General features: G+C 37.7%; 1 protein-coding gene across 1 annotated transcript in view; it reads right to left on the minus strand.

Annotated features, from left to right (window-relative positions):
* The window catches only part of ROCK2 (Rho-associated, coiled-coil containing protein kinase 2), a 169,228-nt gene that overhangs the window by 117,987 nt on the left and 26,428 nt on the right, over positions 1-24,813 (minus strand). Inside the window, exons 2-3 of the mRNA XM_008572959.1 lie at positions 4,445-4,526; positions 3,331-3,431 (exon numbers count right to left, since the gene is read on the minus strand). Coding sequence (XP_008571181.1) covers positions 3,331-3,431; positions 4,445-4,526 — 183 coding nt within the window. The remainder of the gene's footprint in view (positions 1-3,330; positions 3,432-4,444; positions 4,527-24,813) is intronic.

Here is a 24,813-nt window from a genome sequence, read left to right on the forward strand (position 1 = left end):
GGATGGACCTTGAGAGAATTATATTAAGCGAAACAAGTCAGGCACAGAAAGAGAAATACCATATGTTCTCACTTATTGGTCGAAGCTAAAAATAAATAAATAAATTCACACGCACACACAAAAAAACCAGGGGGGGGGGACTTAACAACTACAACTCCTTGAAGTTGATACGACAAGCAAAAAGAAAGGACACTGTTGGGTGGGAGCGGGGAGAGGGAGGAGGGAGGGGGGTTTCGGTAATGGGCCACAATAATCAATCTCATTGTATATCAACAAAATAAAATTAGGAAAATAAATAAATAAATAAAATAAAATAAAATAAATGGGCAAAAGACTTGAAAAGACACTTCACTAAAGAGGATATACAGAAAGCAAGTATGTGAAAAGATGTTCCACGTCCTATGTCATCAGAGAAACATAAATAAAAATAACAAGGAGGTACCACTACAGACCTATTCAAATGGCCAAAATATATAACACTGACAACACCAAATGCTCATGAGGAAGTGGAGCAAGAGGAACTCTCACTTACTGTTGGTGATACTGCAAAATGGTACAGCCAGTTTTAGAAGACAGTTTGGCAATTTCTCCCAGAACATTCTCTGACCCTATAATCCAGCAATTACAAGCCTTGGTATTTAATAAATTAAAAACTTATGGCCACACAAAAACCTGCAACTTTATTCATAATTCATAACTGCCAAAATTTGGAAGCAATCAAGATGTCCTTCAGCAGATGAATGAAGAAATAAACTGTGGTAGATCCAGACAATAGAACATTTTTAGTGCTAAAAAGTAATGCGCTATCATACCATGAAAAGACATGGAGAAACCTTAAATGCATATTACTAAGTGAAAGCCAATCTGAAGCTTTTCACTTATTAATATGCATTCAGAAAAGGCAAAACTATGAAGACAGTGAAAGATCAGCGACTGCCTGGGGCTGGAGGGAGAGGGATGAATAGGAAGAACGTAAGAGGATGTTTAGAGCAATGAAAATATTACATAGTACAATGATGACTAAATATCATTATACATTGTCTAAACCTATAGAATGTACAACACCAAGAGCAAATCCTAATGTAGGTTCATCAATTTTAACAAATGTACCACTCCAATGGAGGGATGTTGATAATGAAATTATCTATGCATGTCGGGGGACAAAGACTATATGGGACATCTCTGTACCTTCCTCTCAATTTTGCTGTGAACCTGAAACTGCTCTGAAAAATAGTCTTTAACAAAAAACAAAAAGAACAAAAACCAGGGCAAAAGGTTATCTAGAATAAATAAAATATTCCAGGCATAACTCAATCATGTCAAAATAGAGCAAATTTATCTCTTACATTACAAATTATATTAAAGCAGCCCCAAATTTCTTTATGGTTTTGGGCAGCCTAATCACTAATGACTGGTTTACATTCAAGAAAAATTGTTCTTTATTTCATACATCACTGTTAAACAATCTACTGTTCCTTGTATTCTTCACACCCAAGTTGTAGAGGATTCATAAAGCAAACGTACTTCACAGGGCCTGGTTTTCCAAAGCCTTGCAGTTTCAAATATTGACCTTGCAAAGGACAGGAATTTTTCCCCAGGCTAATGAGTCTCTGTTGCAAGATAAGAATTGTAACACAGCAAGGTTGCTGGCTCAAAGACAGACAAGTTATTAACTGATATGTAAAGTTACTACAAAGCTGCTAGAGGGAAAAGGAATGTTTGCTAAATCAAGCCTTTGTTAGTGCATCACTTAATTGCCTAACAGAATGTCATCTGACTTGTTTTTACTGAATGTTACCATCTATTGTAAAACTTGTTAAACTGTACTTAGCAAAACCCCACCTATGTCTCTTCCTGTAACTTGCTGGTCTGGAGAATAAATGCAGGAAGAGAACCCCAATTTGTGGTTAATTTCTCAAATGGAAGGATGCCTCACGCTTGAGGGTCCTGCAATATTAACCCCTCTCTGGAGCTTCTCACTGCTCAAAAGAGATGGGCTTTGAGTAATCTTTGGCGGCTCCGTCACCCAGGGGAAAAGGCGTGACAAATCCGTGGGAGGCAAAGCAACACTAGGTACATTTATTCTGGTTAAATTTCACTATTTCTAGGGCTGGTTGGTTAGCTCAGTTTTTAAAGCACAGCCTTATAACACCAAGGACATGCATTTGGGTCCCCATACCAGCCAGCTGCAAAAAAAAAAAAAAAAAAAATTTCACTGCTTCTGTTTCGTCAATGATCTTCTCCAGTGATGATTTCTGGATTTTGGCTCATCATATAAAATCATCTCCATTATAAACTTCAGGTTAACTCATTTGCAAAGTTATTCAACACACTACCATTGCCCACATACATGTAAGTCATTAATAAAATGTTTAACAGGAGAGGAGGGACTCTGAAACCATTCCTTGAAAATCTATGTCCAATGCACCATCTATGTTTTCACCAGTCTCCTTAGAATACAGCTTTTAAATTAGTTATAAAGCTTCCTACTCACACAGTTGTTCCGTTGACATTTCTCTTTGTCATCCTCAAGAATGTCAACCTTTTTCAAATATCTTACAGATATATATTACACCTACTGCACTACCCTAATCTACAAGTCTAATAAATCTACCAAAGAAAAAAGCAATGAAAAAGAAAAAGAAAAAAATTAGTCTTCCATGATGTCTTGGAGAAACCCATGCTGGCTTACAGTGATCACAGCTTTTTTCAACATTCCATTAAAAGGAGTAAAACACTGTGGCATTAAAAACAGAATTTGACTCTAATTTAACTGTAAGGACAAAAATAGAGGAGTCTCATATACTCAGGTGATGAAAACAGATTATTATAGCTCTTCATTTAATAATATAAAACTAATATTTATTGTCAACATTTGTAATATTTCAAGTTGGTACCACTTTATTTTGGCCTGAAAAGATAAATTTCAGGTTTACTTTCAGTTATTAAAATTTATTCATTGGCTTTCTTATATATCTAAGTAAATCTCAGTTCACTGAGCAAATATGTTATTAATCTGAACATTCCAAATAAAAACATAATAGTTCTGGTGGAATATTAACTGCTAGGCAGATCACATGTGAAGCTGAGTGGCCTTATTGTAAACCACTGTGATTCAGACATGGATGAGACCTGGCATCTACAGCCCAGTTGCCTCCTTTTATAGATGAAGACACTGAGGCTCTTAGAGAGGGAGTGGCTTGACCAAGGTCATAGAGCTAACACTTGGCATGGCTGGACACAGAAATTATACCTTCTCAACTGCTATTTATAATGTTTCACAAAACGAAGTCAAAAAAAGTAGTAAGAACAAAACAAATACATTCTTACCAACTGGACTTCACCAAAAGCACCTCTTCCAATAACTTTTACAACATCATAGTCTTCTGCCTTCATCTGTAGACCTCTGATTTTTTTCACAATTTTCTCATCTACAATAAAAAGATCACCATATTTGTAAAATCTATCATCATATTTATAAGAAATATTTTTAAATAATCACTATATATGTAAATAAATTTTTATTTCAAGAAAGTGGACTTAGTTTTTAGCTAAATCAGTTTTTTAAAACTGCTATTTAAAAATCTAAGATACACATTAATGTTACATCAAAGAAACAAAACTCTCATACTTTATTAACACATAAACAAACACTACTGACTGCCAAAAAGTAGCCGTTAAACACTATTTTATTTCTGACTCTGTTGTTTGGCAAGTTAGATGACAGCTGACAAACTGATGACCCACGCACTCCTGGTGTGCATTCTGAACCATGGCAGAAAGTTGCCATGAAATCACTTGTAAGGCTAATCTTAGTAATGGTTTTGATAGCCTACATCTTTGAAAAGTGGTAATCATACATTATATATACAGTAATTACAGACAAAAGTGTTTAAATGGGAAAATACCTCAGTCTCTGGCAATTCTAAATAAAAGAGTTTACTGTGGTGATATAAAGTATATATTAATCATTTTGAGGATTTCTTATTCTTAGAATTTGACTTCATTTACTTCTTCGGCAACATCAATATTGGCAAATATTAAGGGTTACCACATACATGGTAATATTACATTACTTTTCATTAACCTGGTTGAAGTCTCTACATTTACAGAAACATAAACCTTAAGTCTTCTGGTAATATTAAGATGTTGTCAATATTAATTTAAATCTTCTCTTGGAACTACTAAAAATAACCTGTCCTGAAATAGCTAAATAGTCTTAATCATACAAAATTTTGAACTTCACCTAGTTTACATATAGCAATTTGGTTTCTAAAGTTTTGCTCTGAAAATAAAGAATACTAGTTTTTAAATAAATCAAATGGTAAACTTAAAAAAAGAGCTTAATAGGTTAAGTTTACGTACTGTAATAATATTAATCAAACATAAATATCTTGTCAAAAGTACACTTATATGATCAAATATAAACTTTAAACATACTTACATCTATTTAAGAAATTATCTATATTCTTGTTTTTCCTCAAAGCAGGAAAATCCAAATCAAGGACCAAGGAATTTAAGCCATCCTATTAAAAAAAATAAAAAGACAGTATTTACAATTTCCAAGAATTCAAAAACAAGTCTTTAAATTTTATCATATGTTGTTCTCGCTGAAAAAATGCCAATCCACTTTAATATGATATTGGCCAGAAGCTCCAGATCTAACAATTGTAACTGGTTTCCTAACCTCTGCCAGAAAACATTAGGATTGACCCTATCCATGTTTTCCTTTGTTCTTTTAGCCAATAGAAAAACGTCATTTTATCAACTATTAGACAAAGAATAAGAAATCCAAAAATAAATAAGACACTATCCTTACCTCCCTCAGGGAACTCAGCCTCAAACCTAAATTTCCCCTAAAAACAGGAAAAAAGGATGATGCATTATCTGGATTTCTATTTCCTTCTTTAAGTTTTCTGTATTTTCCAGACATTCTACAATGAACATACATTAAATTTATAATCAAAGTAGGGAAAAGTATATACACATAACTTGGTGGGGATGAAAAAACTAATCAGAAAGTAACTCTCAAACTACTCAACGGATATACTTGTGAAGGTAACAGTCTTTTTTAAACACTATTGCATACATTTTCTCAACCCCAAGTAACTATGGGGAAGGCAGGAGAAAACACCCTTATTTTAAAGAGGAAAAAACAAACTTAGGCTCAGAGAAATTAAGTATCTTTGATTTGCCCAAGGTCAAACTACTAGGAAATGACACTGGAAGAATATTACCTAAGTCACAGATGTCCAATATACTTAACTCAGCCCCCTAGTCTCAATGACCAAAGTGACACCACACTGAAAAAAATAATGGGAGCCAGGAAAGTGATGGAAGCTGGAGGATTATGGAAAACAAAACAGCAGGATAGGGGGGAAATGTAGGGAAAATTACACGCAAAATTTAGAAAGGTAATGAATTTTTAACTTACTAACTCTATAAGAATAGGGGCTGGCTGGTGAGCCCGGCTGGTTAGAGCACGGTGTTGCAAGGGTTCAGATTCCTGTACTGGCCAACCACAAAAAAAAATCTGCAAAAATTGCACATACTATGTTTACCACTAAGATAGATTTCATATTTTTAATTTTCATTCTCTTCAACTGAAAGAAAAAAAACCACATTAAAAATAAATAACCAACTTCCAGTTAAATTGGGACTGTTAAATTCACATTTTGAGACACCCCCCCACACACACACATTCCCCTCTCCAGAAGGACTGGACTACTTTTCAAGGATTCAGCATCTGAGCATATTTTTAAGTGCAAAAATTATCAACATACCTTTATTGGTACAATTTTGATATTTCAGTAAGTTTAAAAGGTAATGGGCTGGCCACTTAGTTTACTTGGTTAGAGTGTGGTACTGGTAACACAAAGGTCAGGGGATTCAGATCCCTTTACTAGCCAGCCACGCCCCCCGCAAATTTAAAAGTTTACAATGTAAAATCTCAGTCATTTATATTTTTAGATGTATCCATATTTATACTCTGTATTACAATTTCAAATCAAAGAATGGTGCATTCATTTAGAAAGAATTTTTCCATAACACCATTAACCACTATAAGAAAAAAAACTACAAATTGACAAGGCAAAAGCTTCTATTGGGAGAACAAATCTTTCTCAGAGATTTTCCAAACAGAATATTAACGCTTCATACTGACATGATAAAAGTAATTCTGCATTACACTCTCCATTTACACATAATAGACAAAAGAAACCTTTCTTTGAACACTATACTCTGACATCAATTAAAGAACTGAATCCTTGCTTTCCCCACATTCTCCCCAAAACTTCTCTCAAAGAGAGATAATTATGTGAAGATTAAATAACCAGGAAAAAATAGTCTAGAAAGAGCTTATAAATATTTTCCCATAATATTCCCCACTACTGTAGAGCCAGAGAACTTTTTCAGCAATTGGGACATGTGAGCAGTTGCTTAACTCAACAATATCATTTTGTTTTTAAAACCATTTTAAAGATCAAACGCTATTTCAATTGTGTGTTATTAATCTATTTCTACATAATATTTATTTTAAATGATACTATGATACTTTAATCTGCTAATAATTTATATTAGAATGATAACGTAGGTTGGTTATACATACATTTTTACTTGGAACTTTATAAATTTTCACAATGAAAATTTATTCTGTTTAGTATTACTTTTTAAAAAGTAAATTTTGAATTGTTTTCAGACACCACTGTTGTCAATATATAAAATTAATACAAAGGTACAGTCACTAGGCAAGCCGAATTAGCTTAGGACTTCTTTGAAGCCTATGTCTGTGACCTTTCCTTGTCAAGACTTGGACAGTAAGTTTTTGGGTTTTTTTTTAGTGTCTGCGATTATTTTCTTTAAAAGTGATACTAAAGCAGAGTAATAAGGAAGGAAATTTTAAAAAGAAAAATACATTCAAGAAAAACCTACAACCAAAACTTCAAAGCAATGAAGAAAATTAACACTATTTGCTCCTTTCTCCACTTCCAATTGTATAGAAATGACTGGAGAATAGTTAAAAGTCATAGCCCCACTGAGACAAAACAAAACATCACCACCACCACCAATTATTCAAGGACCAGAAAGAAAAATGCCAAGCAATGAGTAGGAGCTAAAAGTCTCACAGATCAACAGGATTTCAGGTCAGAAAGCAGCAATACCAACGACTGAGAATTAAAAGGGCCTAAACTAGGTGAAGGACCAAAACCAGACTGATGGCTGGAAAACCAGTACCTGGTGTGAAAATCCCACCTCCTAAATTAAGACACTTAAAAAACAAAAACAAAAAAAACCTCACTACCCAAGTCTTATATGAAACTGCATAACTAGGTAGGTCAGAGACAACTTGAATCAAACCCTGGGCTAATCTCCCTGCTTGCCCAGTTACTAGATCTTCCATATCTCTAATATTAATGTCTGACAAATATAGATTAGCTCCAATGTAGGAACTAACTCAGGAGATAAAAGTATATTATCCTACTGTGCTTTTGAAAAAACATGTACACCTCCTCCCAGAAGCAGGCAAGAGAGCAGTGCCTGAGGTCCTAGGCAGGAGCCGAGGGTCCCACCACCCAGAAGCAGGCAAGAGAGGAATGCCCAGGGTCCTAGGAAGGAGTCATAAGCAGCCAGCCCTTTCCACCTGGAAGCACACAAGCAATGCCTGGGATCCTAGGCAGGAACCAAGGGCAGCCCACTCGGCCCTGAAGCAGGCAAGAAAGCAATGCCCAGAGGTCCTAGGCACGACCCTAGGGCAGCATCCACCACCCAGAAGCAGGCAAGTTAGCACCCCGAAAATACCAATTCCATGTGGGTGGCCCACCACAGCCACCACCATAGTCAGATGTCATCTGCCTCAAAAGTGGCTCAACACCACAGCAGTAGCCACAACCACCATACAGGTGGCCCACAAACACTCCACTGCATGGACAGAAGGAGAGTCACCAGCAGAGACCAGAAAAAGAAGAGGATGCCTCTCTCCTCAAAGCCCATTCCAGAGTAAGAGAAGAAGCAACTACACTACCAGATGACCAGACATCAATGAAGAGATACTAGAAACAGGAAAACCCCAGAAAATATGACACTACCAAAAGAATACAGTAATTCTCAAACACCAGACCCTACAGAGAAGGAAAACCTTGAAATGACTGAAAAGGAATTCCAAGCAACTCTCTAAAGGAAACTCACTGATATTCGAGAAGATTCAGATAGACAACACAACAAAATGAAAAAACAAAAACAAAAATAAAAATATCCAGGATATGAAGGAGGAAATTTACAAAGAGATTATACCTTAAAAAGGAATGTAGCAGAACTCATGGAACTGAGTCACTCAAAATAAAAACCACAACCGAGAACTTAAACAGTAGGCTAGAACAAGCACAAGAGAGAATTTGTGATCAAGAAGACAGTCTTTTTGAAATAACCCAGGTGGCCAAAAAAAAAAGGAAAAAAGAATTTTTAAAAATGAAGAAAATCTAAGAGAGCTAGCAGACAACCTTAAGCACACAAACATTCAAATCATGGGTGTTCCAGTAGGGGAGAAGAAAGGAAAAGGCATGGAAAACCTATTCAATGAATAACAGAAAATTTCCCAGGTATAGGGAGAGACATGGACTTTCAGATCCAGGAGGCTCAAAGATCCCCAAACACTTTGACCCAAAAAGATTCTCTCCAAGACACATTACAGCCAAACTGGCAAAGCTCAAAGACAAAGAGCAAATCTTAAAAGAGGCAAGAGAAAAGCATCAAGTCACCTGTAAGGGGCGTCTATCAGACTAAGAGCAGACTTCTCAACCAAGACTCTACAGGCCAGAAGAAAATGGGATGATATATTTAAAATAATAAAGAAAAAAAACTGCCAGCTAAGAATACTATATCCAGCAAGGCTATCGTTCAGAAACAAGGGAGAAATAATTATTTTACAGAAAAACAAAAGCTGTGGGAGTTTACCACCACAGGATCAGCCCTACAAGAAATTCTCAATGGAATCCTGCATCTGAAATCCAAAAAATGATAATCACTAGCATGAATACACAAGAAAAAACAAAATCCACTGGCAGAACAAAAATGCAAATGAGAAAAAGAAACCCAATCTTACCACCACAAAAAACCATAATGACAATGTAATAATACCCCTGCCTTATTTCTGATTTTAGTAATTTCATTCTTCTCTCTCTCTTTCTTGGTCAGTCTAGATAAAAGTTTGCAAATTTTGTTGATCCTTTTAAAGAAACAACTTTTGGTTTTGTTGATTTTCTTTATTTATTTTTTTTTTCCTTTTTGTCTTTTTCCGTGTCCGGCAACGGATCGCAACACTCAGTGTCGCCCCCGTACCGGACCGGGACCAGCAACGGAATCGCAACCCTCGGTGCTGCTCCCACGCCTCGCTCAGCCAGTGAGCGGGAACCAGTCTGTATGTGGGATCCGAACCCTCGGCGGGAGCGCCGCCACACTTCCCAAGCGGTGCACTGTAGCAGTGCGCCACTGGGCCGACCCATTCTTTGTTTTTTAACTCCCTATTTCATATGCTTCTGTTGTAATATTTGTTATCTTCTACCTATATCTGCTTCTGGTTTAGTTTGTTCTTCTGTTTTCTTAAGGTGGAAGTTTACATTGCTGATTTTAGACTTTTCTTATTTTCACTAGAGGTATTTATAAATTTTCCTCTAAGCACTGCATCAGCCCTGCATCCTATAAATTTTGATATGTTGAACTTTGATTTTTATTTCCAAGTACTCTCTAATTTCCATGTTGTTTTTTTTTAACCCATTGTTTATTTAGGAGACTGTTGTTTAATTTCTACTTATCTGTGAATTTTCTAAATTTCCTTCTCTGTTATTGTGGTCAGAGAATATATTTTCTGTGATCTTACTCTTTTTTTAATGTATTAAGACTTGTTTTATGGCCAAAAATAACAAAACAAATAAATGAAATGTATTCTATTTCTTCGAGTTAAAATATATATATATGTTACTCATAAATATCTATAGCTCTCCATATCTCCACTGAACAGATCCTATTTTACATTATAATACATTTCACTATTCTCTGCCTCCTTTTCTTCTCTGAAATTCAATAAATGTTGCTTCTGGCCAAAACTTGCATTGGGATCATTACAGGGATTAATAGATTAATTTGAGAAGGACTGGCTTTTTTCTCTACCAAGAACAATGTAGGTTCTATTTCCTTCAGTAAAGTGTTAGTCATATGTACTCTACATATTTTTTATTTTGTCTACTGCTAAGTATTTTACTTTTCTGTGCCTATTACCATATTATATTGAGTTGGCTATGTAAAGGACATAGAGCTCTCTGAGTGCCTTTATGGAAAAAAGTTTTGAAGTTCCCAACAGAAATATGTTTGATACACCCCATTTCTTACTAATGATGTTCTAACATTGACTTGGAAATTAAGAGCAAATATGATGTCTTTAAAACTTTGTTTAAAACTTGTTCAGACCCCTGTACCAACCAGCCACAAAAATAAACAAAAAACTTATTCAGAAAAGTAATATAAATAAAATTTAGAAAAGTAAACAAAGAAAACTTATTCAGAAAAGTAATACTTTAAAAACTTATTCAGAAAATAATATAAACTTTATGAAAAACATGGGTGGAGGTGGTAACTAGACTGTCAGGATGAGAGGGTGGTTCTAGAGTACAGGTGAAGTTCCATATCTTGACCCGGGTATTGATTAAATGGGTGTTCAGATTGTGAAAATTCATCAAACTGTATACATATAATATATATATATACTTTTCTCTGTGTATATACAGATGTATGAATATTATACATCAAATAGAATGTTTTGGATGCACTGGATAACAACGAACTGATTAACAAAATAAAAACATCACAAGGGCAAATGAACAGTAAAACATTTTAAAACCTGTATGCCATCATTGTGCTTAAGTATTTTCACATACCATATCTTATATACTGTCTCCTTAACCAAAGAGAAGTATGAGATAAAAATGAATGAGAAATTTGTCTCTGAGTTTGCTAACTTTCAATGAAGGTTTTCTATTATAGAGACTTATCCTCCAAACACTTTTAAATCCTTACTTGCATTCAAAGTGCTGGGAGGGAGGAAGTGATGTATAGTCATACAATCTTATATCCTGGATCCCATCTTCCGGGTATAGGAAAAGACGTGTCTTACTTATATCCCTTAAAAACAAGTCAGCAATTGTGACCGAAAGTGGACAGCTGCCTTGCTGGGGAATTTGAGATGGAATTAAAGGAATTTCAAACAGGAAACTCCCTTTTCATATTATTTCAATTTGATACATCACTATAGTTATTATCAATATTTTTTAAAATATGTAGATTTAAATTTTTCATTTCATATGCCACATAAAAACAATCACTGAAAATATTCTAACATCACTTCATTATACCCACAGACATGATCCTCAATTTTCCAGTCAAATACTAATCAAACCTAAACAATGAACTTCTTAAGGTATGACCAAGTACTTTACAAAAAAGTTCACATGAAAATCAAAGGGCAAGATAGTGTGTTCACATATCATAATAGGAAATTAACATTTACTGAGCACAAAATGTGCAAAAGAAAGTCACTTTCTTATTTAATTCTCATAAAAACCCCATTAGAAAAGGAATGTAGGAAATGAAGTGTTAGGGGCAGAGCCATTCAGGTATATGACAGAAGCAGAATTGTAACCAGAAGCAGCTCTTTCTGCTATCCATACAACTATCAGTAGGAACCATGAATGACTACTTCAGCCAGAAGAAAACTGTTGTTGTTGGTTAGTTGGTTGGTTGCTTTAAAGCACAGGCTCTTTCCTCTTCCCTCCTTCTAACTATATAGGTAATTACGCAGACCCAGTGGCCCACCCAATTTTAAAGAAAAAGTAAAAATATTCTCAACAAAACTATAGAAGCATGATGCCTCATCCTTGTCCAGGAAGAAATGGTTCTATGTATCTCAGGGAAAGTTTTTAAGTAAACACTTCTAAAACTTTGAAAAATTTTAACCTTTTACATATATCTGTCCCATCTCTCTTCTGTTCACTGTATGTGCATACTCTATAACAAATGATGGTCAAATCATGGAAAGTGAATCTAATTCACAATTTTTTAGTCTATTTTACATTTTGGTAGTCCATAAATTTTTGTTTGGTCTCTAAGAAAAGGTCCCATTGCTGAAAACAATTTGAAAACTAATAACATAGGCAAATATAGAGTTACCAACTATTATTTCATCCATAACTCCTCTGCATATTGCTCCTTTATTTCTGGCAATAACAGCACCTTAAATAGGAATAATAATTTCTTATCAATCAATTTAGATACACACTAGCATCTCTGGTTTAAAAGAAAAAGAATTCAAAATTTCCTCTGGGCCAGCCTGGTGGCGCACTGGAGAGTGCGCCGCTTGGGAGCGCGGCGGCGCTCCCGCCGAGGGTTCGGATCCCATGTGGAGACCGGTTCCCGCTCACTGGCTGAGCGCGGCGCCGGCGCAACACCGAGGGTTGCGATCCCGTTGCCGGTCAGTAAAAAAAGACAAAAAGGAAAAAAAAAAAAAAAAAGAAAAAGAAAATTACTCAAAGACACTGAACCCTTAACTGGAACTCACAAACAGCTATAATTTTTCCTACAATCAAAAGGAAAAGGCAGCAAAACAAATGCTTATCTGAACTTTATTCTTTGAACCATCTTCTAAGGCTTGATAACGCTATTTGTACAAAACAGTACATTGTGACCCAGTACCCAAGTATCTAGCAGATACCCACCAGACCTGAGAAGTCTCCTAAATTGGGTACAAATACTCAATGGGAGTGTATATAAGATGACCAACTGAGAAGCAGGGAGAAAATATTAGAATTTTACATATTTAACCTTAAAAAGTTAAGGTTTAATATAAGAATTTTCAGCAGCATCTTACTCTTGCTAGCTTTCAGTGAATTGTGACACACTACAACTTACATATACCTTATCATGGGTATTCTTGGATATCACCTACTAATTCTTTTAAAGCATATTTAACCTTAAAAAGTTAAGGTTTAATATAAGAATTTTCAGCAGCATCTTACTCTTGCTAGCTTTCAGTGAATTGTGACATACTACAACTTACATATACCTTATCATGGGTATTCTTGGATATCACCTACTAATTCTTTTAAAATTCTCTACTAAAAAGATTACCTAGTAGATAAAAGAACATTTCATTATAGGGTATAAACATACGGCAAAGCTTATTTGTACTATAGATCGATTATACCTCAATAAAGCAGTTTTAAAAATGAATGTAATGTATGTAATCACAGATTTAGGATAATACTAAAGCAAGCAAGAAGAAAAAGGCAGAGTTGACCTTCACCTACTCCTTATATAAGCTCTTAAGGCCCAAATTATGAGGCTAAAAACAATGGCAAGCTAATCACCTCACCACCTCCTCAAAAAATGTTCAGAATTACCTAAAGCCTATTTGAAACATGGGTTTGTACCCATAATCATTAATGCAGTACAGTATGTTCTGCTACAACCCGTATTTCAATAACAAAAATATCTCTTATTCAACTGGGAAATAAGGAAATGAACTGAACATTAAATAAAACATGATTTTCTACAGCATGCTAATCTTTTCAATGATGACGTACAAGCTCTCTCAAATTAAAGAGAAAGGCTTAGCAATACAATATAGGAAGACATTAAAAGCCAAAAAGCAGGCAGAAGTGCCTTCCTAAAGTACAAATAGTGGCTTCAAAAAGCCCTATGCTGTTTATGACATTAACCCTTCTGGTGAGTTGCAAGTGCAGATGAAAAAGCTAAGAAGATAACAAAAACAAACTAAACTGAAGGCTATGGAAGTAAAGGCTTCCACAAGCCTAAATCTCAAAGAAAAAAGGTCAGATCTCAGCGTTATGTCTGTGATGCTGGGTACAAATGTCAATAGAGATTTACCTGTGCTCATTTTTATTTTTATTCTGTTATTGTTCTGGTTAAAAGTTGTAAAGGATTTGCACAGTCTGAACCTATCCTATTTTTTCTTATAAGCCCTGTTAGTTATGACTAACAGGTACATGACTTTTTCAGAACACACAGCATTTCAGGAATTTGTATTTCATGTTAGCAACTGTAGTGGATTGAATTATGTCCCCTAAAAGTCACTAAAGCTTGAATTGTGTCCCCCAAGTCTTATGTACTAGCAACAGCCCCTACTGTGACTGTTATGAGGGTGGGAAATCCTGTTACAGTAACCAAAAGGTGGAGCCTTAAAGAGGTGGTTGGATTGTAGGACTGCACAGTAGTGAATGGATTAAAAACAGTGGTCAGGGGCGTGGTTGTGAAGGCATTAAAAGATGAGAAGAGTCTTTCTCGCTCTCTGCTCTCTGTGCTTCCACCATCTTACAATGTGAGTGGTTACTGCCGCCACCACCAGATGTGTTCCTTGGACTGTGGATTTCCCAGCCTCAGAAACTCTAAGCAATAAGTTTTGTTTTTCTTTATAAATCACCCAGTTCCAAGTATTTTGTTATAAGCAACAGAAACAGACTAGTACAGTGACTGAGCAAAGTCAAAGCCAACACAATTAGCAAGACACTTAAAACCTAGAAAACAGGACCATGGAAACAAATCTTTATAAATTTCTGAATGATGTTTAATGTCCTTAATTCCATCTAGCACTTTACCAATTTTCATTAAACTTAACAGTAAACATTAGAAGCCTCTTTTGTGTTTTAGTCTTTTCTTTTGTTTCACTTATTTAACATCAGAGATCCTTTTAAAAATTGTTTTCAGATATACTGGGAAACACTGGTTCTTCTTAGTATGTTTTTTTTTTTAACATTTCTGAAATATATGAAAAACAATATGGTGAAAAATACACATTTTCTCGATAGCAAATACCTTTGGAAGGCACAAAGGAAAGATAATTTAAAAGATGAAGAAATGACTAACAATAAATTAAGCAGTAAGAGAGATTTATTATACAACTGGAAGAAAATACACACTTTCTAACCTCATCAGTTTAAATATGTATTGGATGCTGTTACAAAGAAGAAATAACTAAAACCAATCATATAAAGTAAAAGCTGCATCAAAAGTGTTTCTTCCAGGAATTTTTAAGAATGGGCTGAACTAATTATGTAAAATAAAAGTCAAACCAAGACAACCAAAAGATACTTTCTTTTACTGGTAAATCTCCTTGTAATAAGTATTGACACATTTCAATTCTCCTTCTAATTTGCCCCATGTTATGGTAACTTGATCCTAAACTTTGGTGAATTTTTTTAAGAGAAGTAGCTTGCTTGACTGTATTTGTGTTATCTAACGTATCACTGATTATAACCCTCAGGAAATCCTAAATATGAGTGTTGTCCATTATACTAAAGTCTTGTTTATAATTTTTTTAAAAAGTTAAAACTGGAGTTCTTTTAGATAAATTCTGAATATAAATGACAAATAACTAACCTGTTCACAACAAAAATCCCATTTTGTGATTATTACTGAGAATGCAAAACAATATTTTATATCCTAGCATGCTCAATATTACAACTTATTATAAATCTATTCTCTGCAACCAAATTTATAAAAGTTTATAAAACTTATAAAAAGTTCCATTATAGGAAATATCATAGGTTGTGTGTAACAGACACTTATTCACCACAACAGTGATTTACAATTTCACTTTAAATTACACTAAATTACTTAATTTTCCAGAATCTTGATCCATATAAGTGATACACATTAAGTCTCACCTACTCTCATTCTTGTGATAAACACAGCAAGGAAGACTGGACCTGTGTGAGAAAACCTATCTACCGGAAGAGTCAAATTCAATTCAGGACATTGAGTCCACTTTGTCCCATATCTCAGCCACAGCCTGCATCCTAGATTTTAGCGATAATACAGCTGACATTTTGATCTTTAACTTATTTTTCCAACAATCAACTGGCTCTAAATTCAACATGAGAGTAATTTAATATATCAAGCCCCTGAAATTCTAATATCTGGTACACTGAACTAAGAATCTTCTAAAAATAAATAAATAAATAAATTGCTCTTCATAACATCTAGGGTCCGATCCCTGTAACAGCGAGCCATCAAAAAAAATATTTTTAAATTTTTTTTAAAAAACAAGTGGAGGCCGGCCCGGTGGCGCACTGCTACAGTGCGCCGCGTGGGAGTGCAGCAGCGCTCCCGCCGAGGGTTCGGATCCCACATACAGACCGGTTCCCGCTCACTGGCTGAGCGAGGTGCGGGCGCAACACCGTGAGGAGAGGTTGCGATCCCGTTGCCGGTCCCGGTCCGGTACGGGCGCGACACTGAGGGTTGCGATCCGTTGCCGGACACGAAAAAAAGACAAAAAAGGGAAAAAAAAAAAAAAAGTGGAACCCCCCCACACACACACACTCCTTGGACCCAGAGGAGAGCACCAATCCACGCGCTGGCCCACCACAGGTGAGCCCAGCAGAACCATGCAGCAGAGGCAACCCCTTCCCTTCCTTGGACCCAGAGGGGAGTGCCACATGGGCCCAGCAGAACCACACAACACTGGGGTCTCATTCTACAACCACAGATTCTGGAACAGGACCCAAGGTGGTTTAACATAACCACCACCACACCTACTGTCAAGCAAAGACAATTCACCACGACAGAAGCATTCAGAGCCATTTCACAGCCAACCTCAGTGTAATAAGAGAATCAAACTCCCTACCAAATGACCAAACATCAACGAAAAAATACTAGAACTACAAATAAACAAGAAGAAATGACACCACCAAAAGAATACAGTAATGCTCCAAAGTCAGACTATGTGGTACAGGGAATACTTGATAAGTCTTAAAAAGAATTCCAAGCAATAATCTTAAGAAAACCTGAAAAAATAAAGGAAGACTCAATAAGAGAACACAATGAAACAACAAAAAATATCCAGAATATGAAGAAGGAAATCTATAAAGAGATTAATACTTTTTTTTAAAAAGAGTGTAGCAGAACTTCTAGAAGTGAAAGATTCACTCAATGAAATAAAAAACACAACTGAGAGCTTGAGAAGCAGGGTAGAGCAAGCAGAAGAAAGAATTTCAGAGCTTGAAGATGGTCTTTTTGAAATAACTCAAGCAGACAAAAAAAAAGGAAAAAAGAATTAAAAATAATGAGGAAAATCTAAGAGATATAGCAGACAACCTCAAGCACTCTAACATCCATATCACAGGTATTCCTGATGGGGAGGAGAAAGGAAAAGGTATTGAAATCCTATTCAAGGAAATAGTAACAGATCACTTCCCAAGTGTAGGGAGAGATACAGACCTTCAGATCCAGGAGTCTCAAAGTTCCCCAAACAGATACAATCCAAAAAGATCCTCCCCAAGACACATTATAGTTAAATTTCCAAAACTCAAAGACAAAGAATTCTACAAGCAACAAGAATTCTACAAGCAAAGAGAAAAGGATCAGGTCACTTATAAGGAAACCCCCATCAAATTAACAGCAGACTTCTCAACCGAAACCCTACAGACCAGAAGAAAGTGGAATGATATATTCAAAATACTAAAGGAAAAAAACTGCCAGCCAAGAATTATTTACCCAGCAAAGCTCTCCTTCAGAAATGAGGGGGAAATAGTGTATTTCCCAGACAAACAAAAGTTGTGGGAGTTCACCACCACACAACCAGCCCTGCAAGAAATTCTCAAAGGAATCATTCATCTGGAATCTGAATAATGGTGACCACTATAACAAAAACACAAGAAAAAGCAAAACCCACCATTGAAACAAAAATGCCAGCAAGAATGAGAAAGAAACTAAATAATCCAACCTTAAATTTCCCACTAACATTGAAGAAGAGAAATAAAAGGGGAAATAATGATCAAAAGATATGTAAACCATCTAAAGAAGAAGCAACTAAATGATGGGAATTAAGCAACACTTGTCAGTAACTACCCTAAATGTGAATGGACTAAACTCACCATTCAAAAGACACAGACTGACTAATTGGATTAAAAAGCTAGACCCAAGTATATGTTGTCTTCAAGAGACTCACATCACCTATAGAGACACACACAGACTAAAAGTGAAGGGATGGAAAAAGATATGCCTTGCAAATGGAAACCAAAAAAGACCACGAGTAGCTATTCTTATATAAGACAAAATAGACTTTAAACCAAAAAACATAAGAAGAGACAAAGCAGGCCACTATGTAATGATAAAGGGACCTATCCAGCTAGAAGACTTAACAAACAAAAACATGTATGCACCCAATACTGGAGCACCCAGATATATAAAGCAAACACTCTTAGACCTAAAGAAATAGGACCTAATACATTAATAGTGGGTGATCTGAACACCCCTCTCTCAGTATGGGACAGATCTTCCAGGGAACAAGTCAACAAAGAGACACAGGATTTAATCTACACCTTAGGGCAATCAGACCTGGCAGATATATACAGAACATTTCACCCAACAACTAAAGAACATACTTTCTTCTCATCAGCTCACGGAACATTCTCCACGATAGACCACATATTAGGTACAAATCTAGTCTCAGCTAATTTTTAAAAAATGAAATCATTCTAAGTATCTTTTCAGACCACAATGGACTAAAATTGGAAATAAATAATAAGTAAAACTCTGGAAACTATACAAATATACGGAAACTAAATAATAGGCTACTGAATGATCTATGGGTCCAAGAAGAAATTAAACAGGAAATCAAATTTCTAGAAACTAATGAAAATAAAGATACATTATACCAAAACCTGTGGGATACTGCAAAAGCAGTATTAAGAGGCAAATTTACTGCAATAAATGCTTACATCAAAAGAATGCAGACTTCAAATAAACAACCTACCATTACATCTCAAAGAACTTGAAAAACAACAACAATCCAACCCTCAAGGTACTAGATAGAAAAAAACAATTAAGATCAGAGCAGAACTAAATGAAATAGAGACCTAAAACACAATAGAAAAGATCAATGAAACAAAAAGTTGGTTTTTCGAGAAGATAAATAAAATAGACAAACTATTAGGTAGGTTTAAAAAAAAAAAAAAAAAGAGAGAGAAGACCCAAATAACAAAAATCAGAAACAAAAAGGGAGACATTACAACCGATACCACAGAAATACAAAGAATCATTAGAGACTATTATAAACTGTATGACAATAAATATGAAAGTCTGGAAGATATGGATAAGTTTCTAGATACTTACAAACTACCAAGACTGAACCAAGAAGAAAGAGAAAACCTGAACAGACCAATAACAAGCAATGAGATTGAAGCGGTAATTAGCAATCTTCCAACAAAGAAAAGTCTAGGTATACTTGTCTTACAGCTGAACTCTATCAAATTTTTAAAGAGGAGTTAATACCAATTCTCCTCCAAATATTCCAAGCAATTAAATCAGAAGATATTCTCCAAAACTCATTCTATGAGGCCAACATAACTCTGATATCAAAACCAGATAAAGACACAACAAAAAAAGAAAATTAGAGGCCAATATCCTTTATTAACCTAGATGCTAAAATCTATAACAAAATATTAGCAATCAGAATACAGCAACATATTAAAAAAATTATGTGCCATGATCAGGTAGGATTCACCCCAAGGATGCAAGGATGGTTCAACATACAAACGTCAATAAATGTGATACATCACATCAACAAACTCAAGGACAAAGACCATATGATTATCTCAACAGACCCTGAAAAAGCATTTGAGAAAATTCAACAACGCTTCATTATAAAGACTCTCGACAAATTAGGTATAGAAGGAAAATATCTCAACACAATAAAAGCCATTTATGACAAGCCCACCGCCAGTATCATTCTGAATCGGGAAAAACTGAGGGCCTTTCCCTTAAGAATAGGAACAAGAAAAGGATGCCCAATCTCACCACTTCTATTTAACATAGCACTGGAGGTACTAGCCAGAGCAATCAGGCAAGACAAAGAGATAAAGGCAATCCAGATTGGAAAATATGAAGTCAAACTTTCTCTATTTGCAGTGACATGATACTATATACAGAAATACTAAAGACTCTTTCAAAAAACTCCTAGAGCTGGTTAATAACTTCAGTAATGTTGCAGGATACAAAATAAATTCCCAAAAATCAGGTGCATTTATATACTCAAATAATGAACTAACAGAAAGAGAAATAAAGAATGTAAGCCCATTTACAATTGTAATGAAAAAATAAAATACCTAGGGATCACTTAACCAAGGAGGTGAAAGACCTCTATGCTGAGAACTACAAACCACTTCTGAAAGAAATTAAAGACACAAAAAGATGGAAAGATATTCCATGTTCTTCGATTGGAAGAATTAACGTTGTGAAAATATCTATACTACCCAAAGCGATCTACAAATTCAATAAATCCCCATCAAAATACCAATGACATTCTTCACAGAAATGGAAAAAACAATCTTGACTTTCATATGGAACAACAAAAGACCCCAAATAGCCAAAGCAATCCTGAACAAAAAAAAATAAAGCCAGAGGCATAACTCTACCTGACTTCAAATTATACTACAAAGCTATTGTAACCAAAACAGCATGGTACTGGTATAAAAATAGACCTTCAGACCAGTGGAGTAGAACTGAGAACCCAGAAATCATGCCTCAGGCTTACAGCCATCTGTTATTGGACAAAGGCAACGAAAATCTACATTGAGGAAAAGACTGCCTCTTTAACAAGTGGTGCTGGGAAAACTGGATATCCATATGCAGAAGAATGAAACTAGATATGCACCTCTCACCATATACTAAAAAAATGGATTAAAGACTTAAGTATAAGACCCGAAACTGTAAACTTACTAAGAGAAAATATAGGTGAAACACTTCAGGAACTAGGTTTGGGCACGGACTTTATGAACACAAGCCCAAAAGCACAAACAGCAAAAGAAAACATAAACAAATAGGAGTATAGCAAGCTAAAAAGGTTCTGCACAGCAAAGGAAACAATCAACACAGTGAAATGACAACCTACAGAGTGGGAGAAAATTTCTGCTAACTATGTATCCAACAAGGAATTAATATCCAGACTATACATAGATCTCAATCAATTATACAGTAAAAAACAAAAAACCCAATTAAAAAACGGGCAAAGGAACTGAATAGACATTTTCAAAGGAAGACATATGGCCAACAGGTACATGAAAAAATGCTCAACATCACTAGTCATCAGGGAAATGCAAATTAACACTACACTGAGATACCACCCCGCCCAAGTTAGACTGGCTATAATCAAAAAGACGGTGAATAACAAATGCTGGCAAGGGTGTGTGGAGAGTAGGGAAAACTCCTACACTGTTCGTGGGACTGTAAATTAGTACAGCCACTATGGAAAACAGTATGGAGGTTTCTCAAACAACTACAGATAGATCTTCCATATGATCCAGCAATCTCACTTCTGGGTGTATATCCAGAAGAGTGGAAACCATCATGTTGAAGGGATACCTGCACTCCCAAGTTCATTGCAGCTAAGACATGGAACCAACCTAAATGTCCATCGATGGATGACTGGATATGGAAACTGGTAAATATACACCATGGAATACTACTCTGCGATAAAAAAGAATGAAACACTCCCATTTGCAAAAACATGGACGAGCCTGGAGAATCTGATGTTGAATGAAATAAGCAAAGCACAGAGGGATAAATACTCATGACCTCTCTCATAAGTGGGAGCTAAGAGAGAAAGAAGGAAAGAAAGAAAGACCACAGTAGTGCATTGGTCTTGCATAGGAAGAACATTCCTTGGGCTACAATGGGGTGGGGTGGGGGGGAAGAATTGGGTGATGGACATGGGTACAAAAGCAATTTCTAGTAATGAGTATGCTGCCAGTATGAATCTGGCCCTCACATCACATCAACAGGGGTAACAATCAGCTTTGTATCTCATGAATATTCATAATAAAATAAATTTTTAAATAAATAATTAAAAAACAAGTTATTTGTGGACAATATAACAAAGACATTTCTATCTCTGATCTGTTATAAGCCAATCCTACCACTGAGGAAAATCTTAAAAGGCTGGACAAACTTTTAAAAAAAAAAATCTGGGGCCGGCCCAGTGGCGCACTGCTACAGTGCACCGCTTGGGAGCGCAGCAGCGCTCCCGCTGAGGGTTCGGATCCCACATACAGACCGGTTCCCGCTCACTGGCTGAGCGAGGGGCGGGCGCAGCACCGAGGGTTGCGATCCCGTTGCCGGTCCCGGTCCGGTACGGGAGCGACACTGAGGGTTGCGGTCCGTTGCCGGACACGAAAAAAGACAAAAAGGGAAAAAAAAAATCTGTTTAAGCACTGGAAAACCTCCAAAGCAGTGAAGAGCCAAAATCTTTGAGCAGGTAGGGGAGTGGAGGCAGGGAGATAAAGGAGTCAACATGAAGTTGACTACAAAAGTGCAGCTCAGAAGCTGAGAAGCTGAAGAGAGCTTGCAGGATTCTCATGGGGATTGGGAACACAAAAATTAGAGTTCTGGACTCACAACGAAAGAAAAGCCCAGGCTTTTAACTGAGTACACTACAGGGTTACACCCTACACCTAAGAGTAAACAAGGAAAAATCAGAAATAGGCCAACTCTCAAAATACTGAAAATCTGAAGATGGCAAAATAGATTGTCCACAGCGTCACTCTCTCCCATAAATCAAACAAATTTACAACTACAAAAATGTAACATCAGCCAAGCTGGGGCCGCTGGAGCTCAGGGGAAGAGGAAGAGAGATCTACAGAGTTCATGAAGGTGGGATAAACTACAATGAGAGAAAGAAAAAGCTGCTGAGCGTTTCAGGCCGCGGCTGCTTTAAGGCTGGAGCTGATGAGCGCATGGAGCAGGAGCCGGCAGAAGCCGCAGCTGTGCCCTTCAGATGGAGTTACTTGGAGATGGCAGGAGAGAAGAGGGCCTTGGCGGCCCCCAGGAGAGCAACACCGCTAATAGGGTTCACATGGACTCACACAGGAGCGAGGAGACAGAACAACTGAAAAAAGGGAACCATTCAGAGGCCAGTGAGTCATTTCAAGGGACCAGCGCAGGGCCCATCCCATGGGAAATGTTTGGAGCATGGGCGGTGGGGGAGATGTGCCCACCAGGAGAACACTGGGACACAGCGAAGACAGCTGATCCGCTCCCCAATCAGTGCAGGATCACTCAGAGGAGACTGGTCAGGAATGCAGAATTGCATGTGGTGCAGTTTGATGAACAAACTCAGGCCCAGATCAGAGTATCTACAGAACACAGATCCACCGGGTCTCTGGAGAGCCGGAAGTACCTATAAGATCATCCATTAAACCCTGAGCTGCACAAAAAGCTTTCCCTAGGGAAACAGCAGCAATGTAGCAATTTAAACAACCACACACCCCAAGTACTGGTTCCCACAGGAAATTCCCCGTGTTAGAAGCAAAGGACCAAAAAATTAGTTCCGGCCCAGGCACACTGCCAGCGCCTTGGGGCCTGCCTGGGAACCGGAGGCTTGAATCTGGGGACCGGACCCCACTCCCACTTCCCGGCAAATTGCACCAGTGCCTTGGGGCCAGCCTGGGGACCTAAAGCATGGAGAAGGGGACTGGACCCCCCTCCCACAACCAGGCATAGTGAGTCAGCACCTTGGGGCCCATCCAGGGACCCACAGTATGGAGTCAGGGACCAGACCTCTCTCCCACAACCAGGCACACCACACCAGCACCTTGGGGCCTGCCTGCGGACCGGAGGAAAGGAGAAGGGGAATGGACCTCTCCCCCACAACCAGGCACACTGAGCCAGCGCTTCAGGACTCACCCAGGGACCCAAGGCAAGGAGAAGGGGAACGGACCTCTCACCCATAACCAGGCACACTGAGCCAGCGCTTCAGGGACCACCTGGTGAACCGCAGCATGGAGAAGGGAACTGGACCTCTCTCCCACAATGAGGCACACCATGCCAGCACCTTGGGGCCTGCCCAGGGACCCGAGGCAAGGAGAAGGGGAATGGACCTTTCTCCCATAACCAGGCACACTGAGACAGCACTTCAGGCCCCACCGGGGAACCAAGGCATGGAGAAGGGGACTGGACCTCTCTCCCACAACCAGGCACACGGCACCAGTGCCTCAGGGCCAGCCCAGTGACCTGAGGTATGGAGCCAGGGACTGGACCCTCCTCCCACACCAGGCACAAAACACCAGCACCTCAGGGCCCACCTGGGTAGCCGAGGAATGGAGAAGGGGACTGGACCCTCCTCCCACAACCAGGCACAGGGCACCAGCACCTTGGGGCCCACCCAGAGACCCAAGCATGGAGAAGGGGACCAGACTGCCCTCCCTCAATCAGGCACACTGCACCAGCACTTCGGGGCCCGCCCAGGGACCCAGGACATGTAGAAGGGGACTGGACCTCTCTCCCACAACCAGGCACATGGTGCCAGTGCCTTGGAGGCTGCCCAGGGATCAGAGGCTTGGAGAAGGGGACCAGACACACCCCACAACCAGGCATACTGCCAGTGCCAAGGAGCATACCAAAAACAGCACTGCTACATGGGTGGCCCACCACAGCCACCACAATAACCATGGCTGCTGCAAAAGTGGCTAGATGCCTCAACCACCATGCAGATGGTCTGCCAACCACTGGAGTGAATTCACACAAGAAGAGTCACCAGCAGAGACAAAGAAGAGGATGTCTCTTTCCACAAAACCCATTTCAGAGTGACAGAAGCAGCATCTGCTATGATAATATTGGGGGACCCAATCACATCTCTCAGCACTGGACAGATCATATAGGCAACAAATTAACAGAGTAACCATTACTCTTTCAGAAGGAGAGAAGAAATCTAGGGCAATTAGAGGGGGGAGGGAATGGGGGACGGGGAGAAATTGGACA

This window comes from Galeopterus variegatus, unplaced genomic scaffold (assembly GCF_000696425.1).
Source record: "Galeopterus variegatus unplaced genomic scaffold, G_variegatus-3.0.2 Scaffold853, whole genome shotgun sequence".
In the NCBI taxonomy this organism is placed as follows: domain Eukaryota; kingdom Metazoa; phylum Chordata; class Mammalia; order Dermoptera; family Cynocephalidae; genus Galeopterus; species Galeopterus variegatus.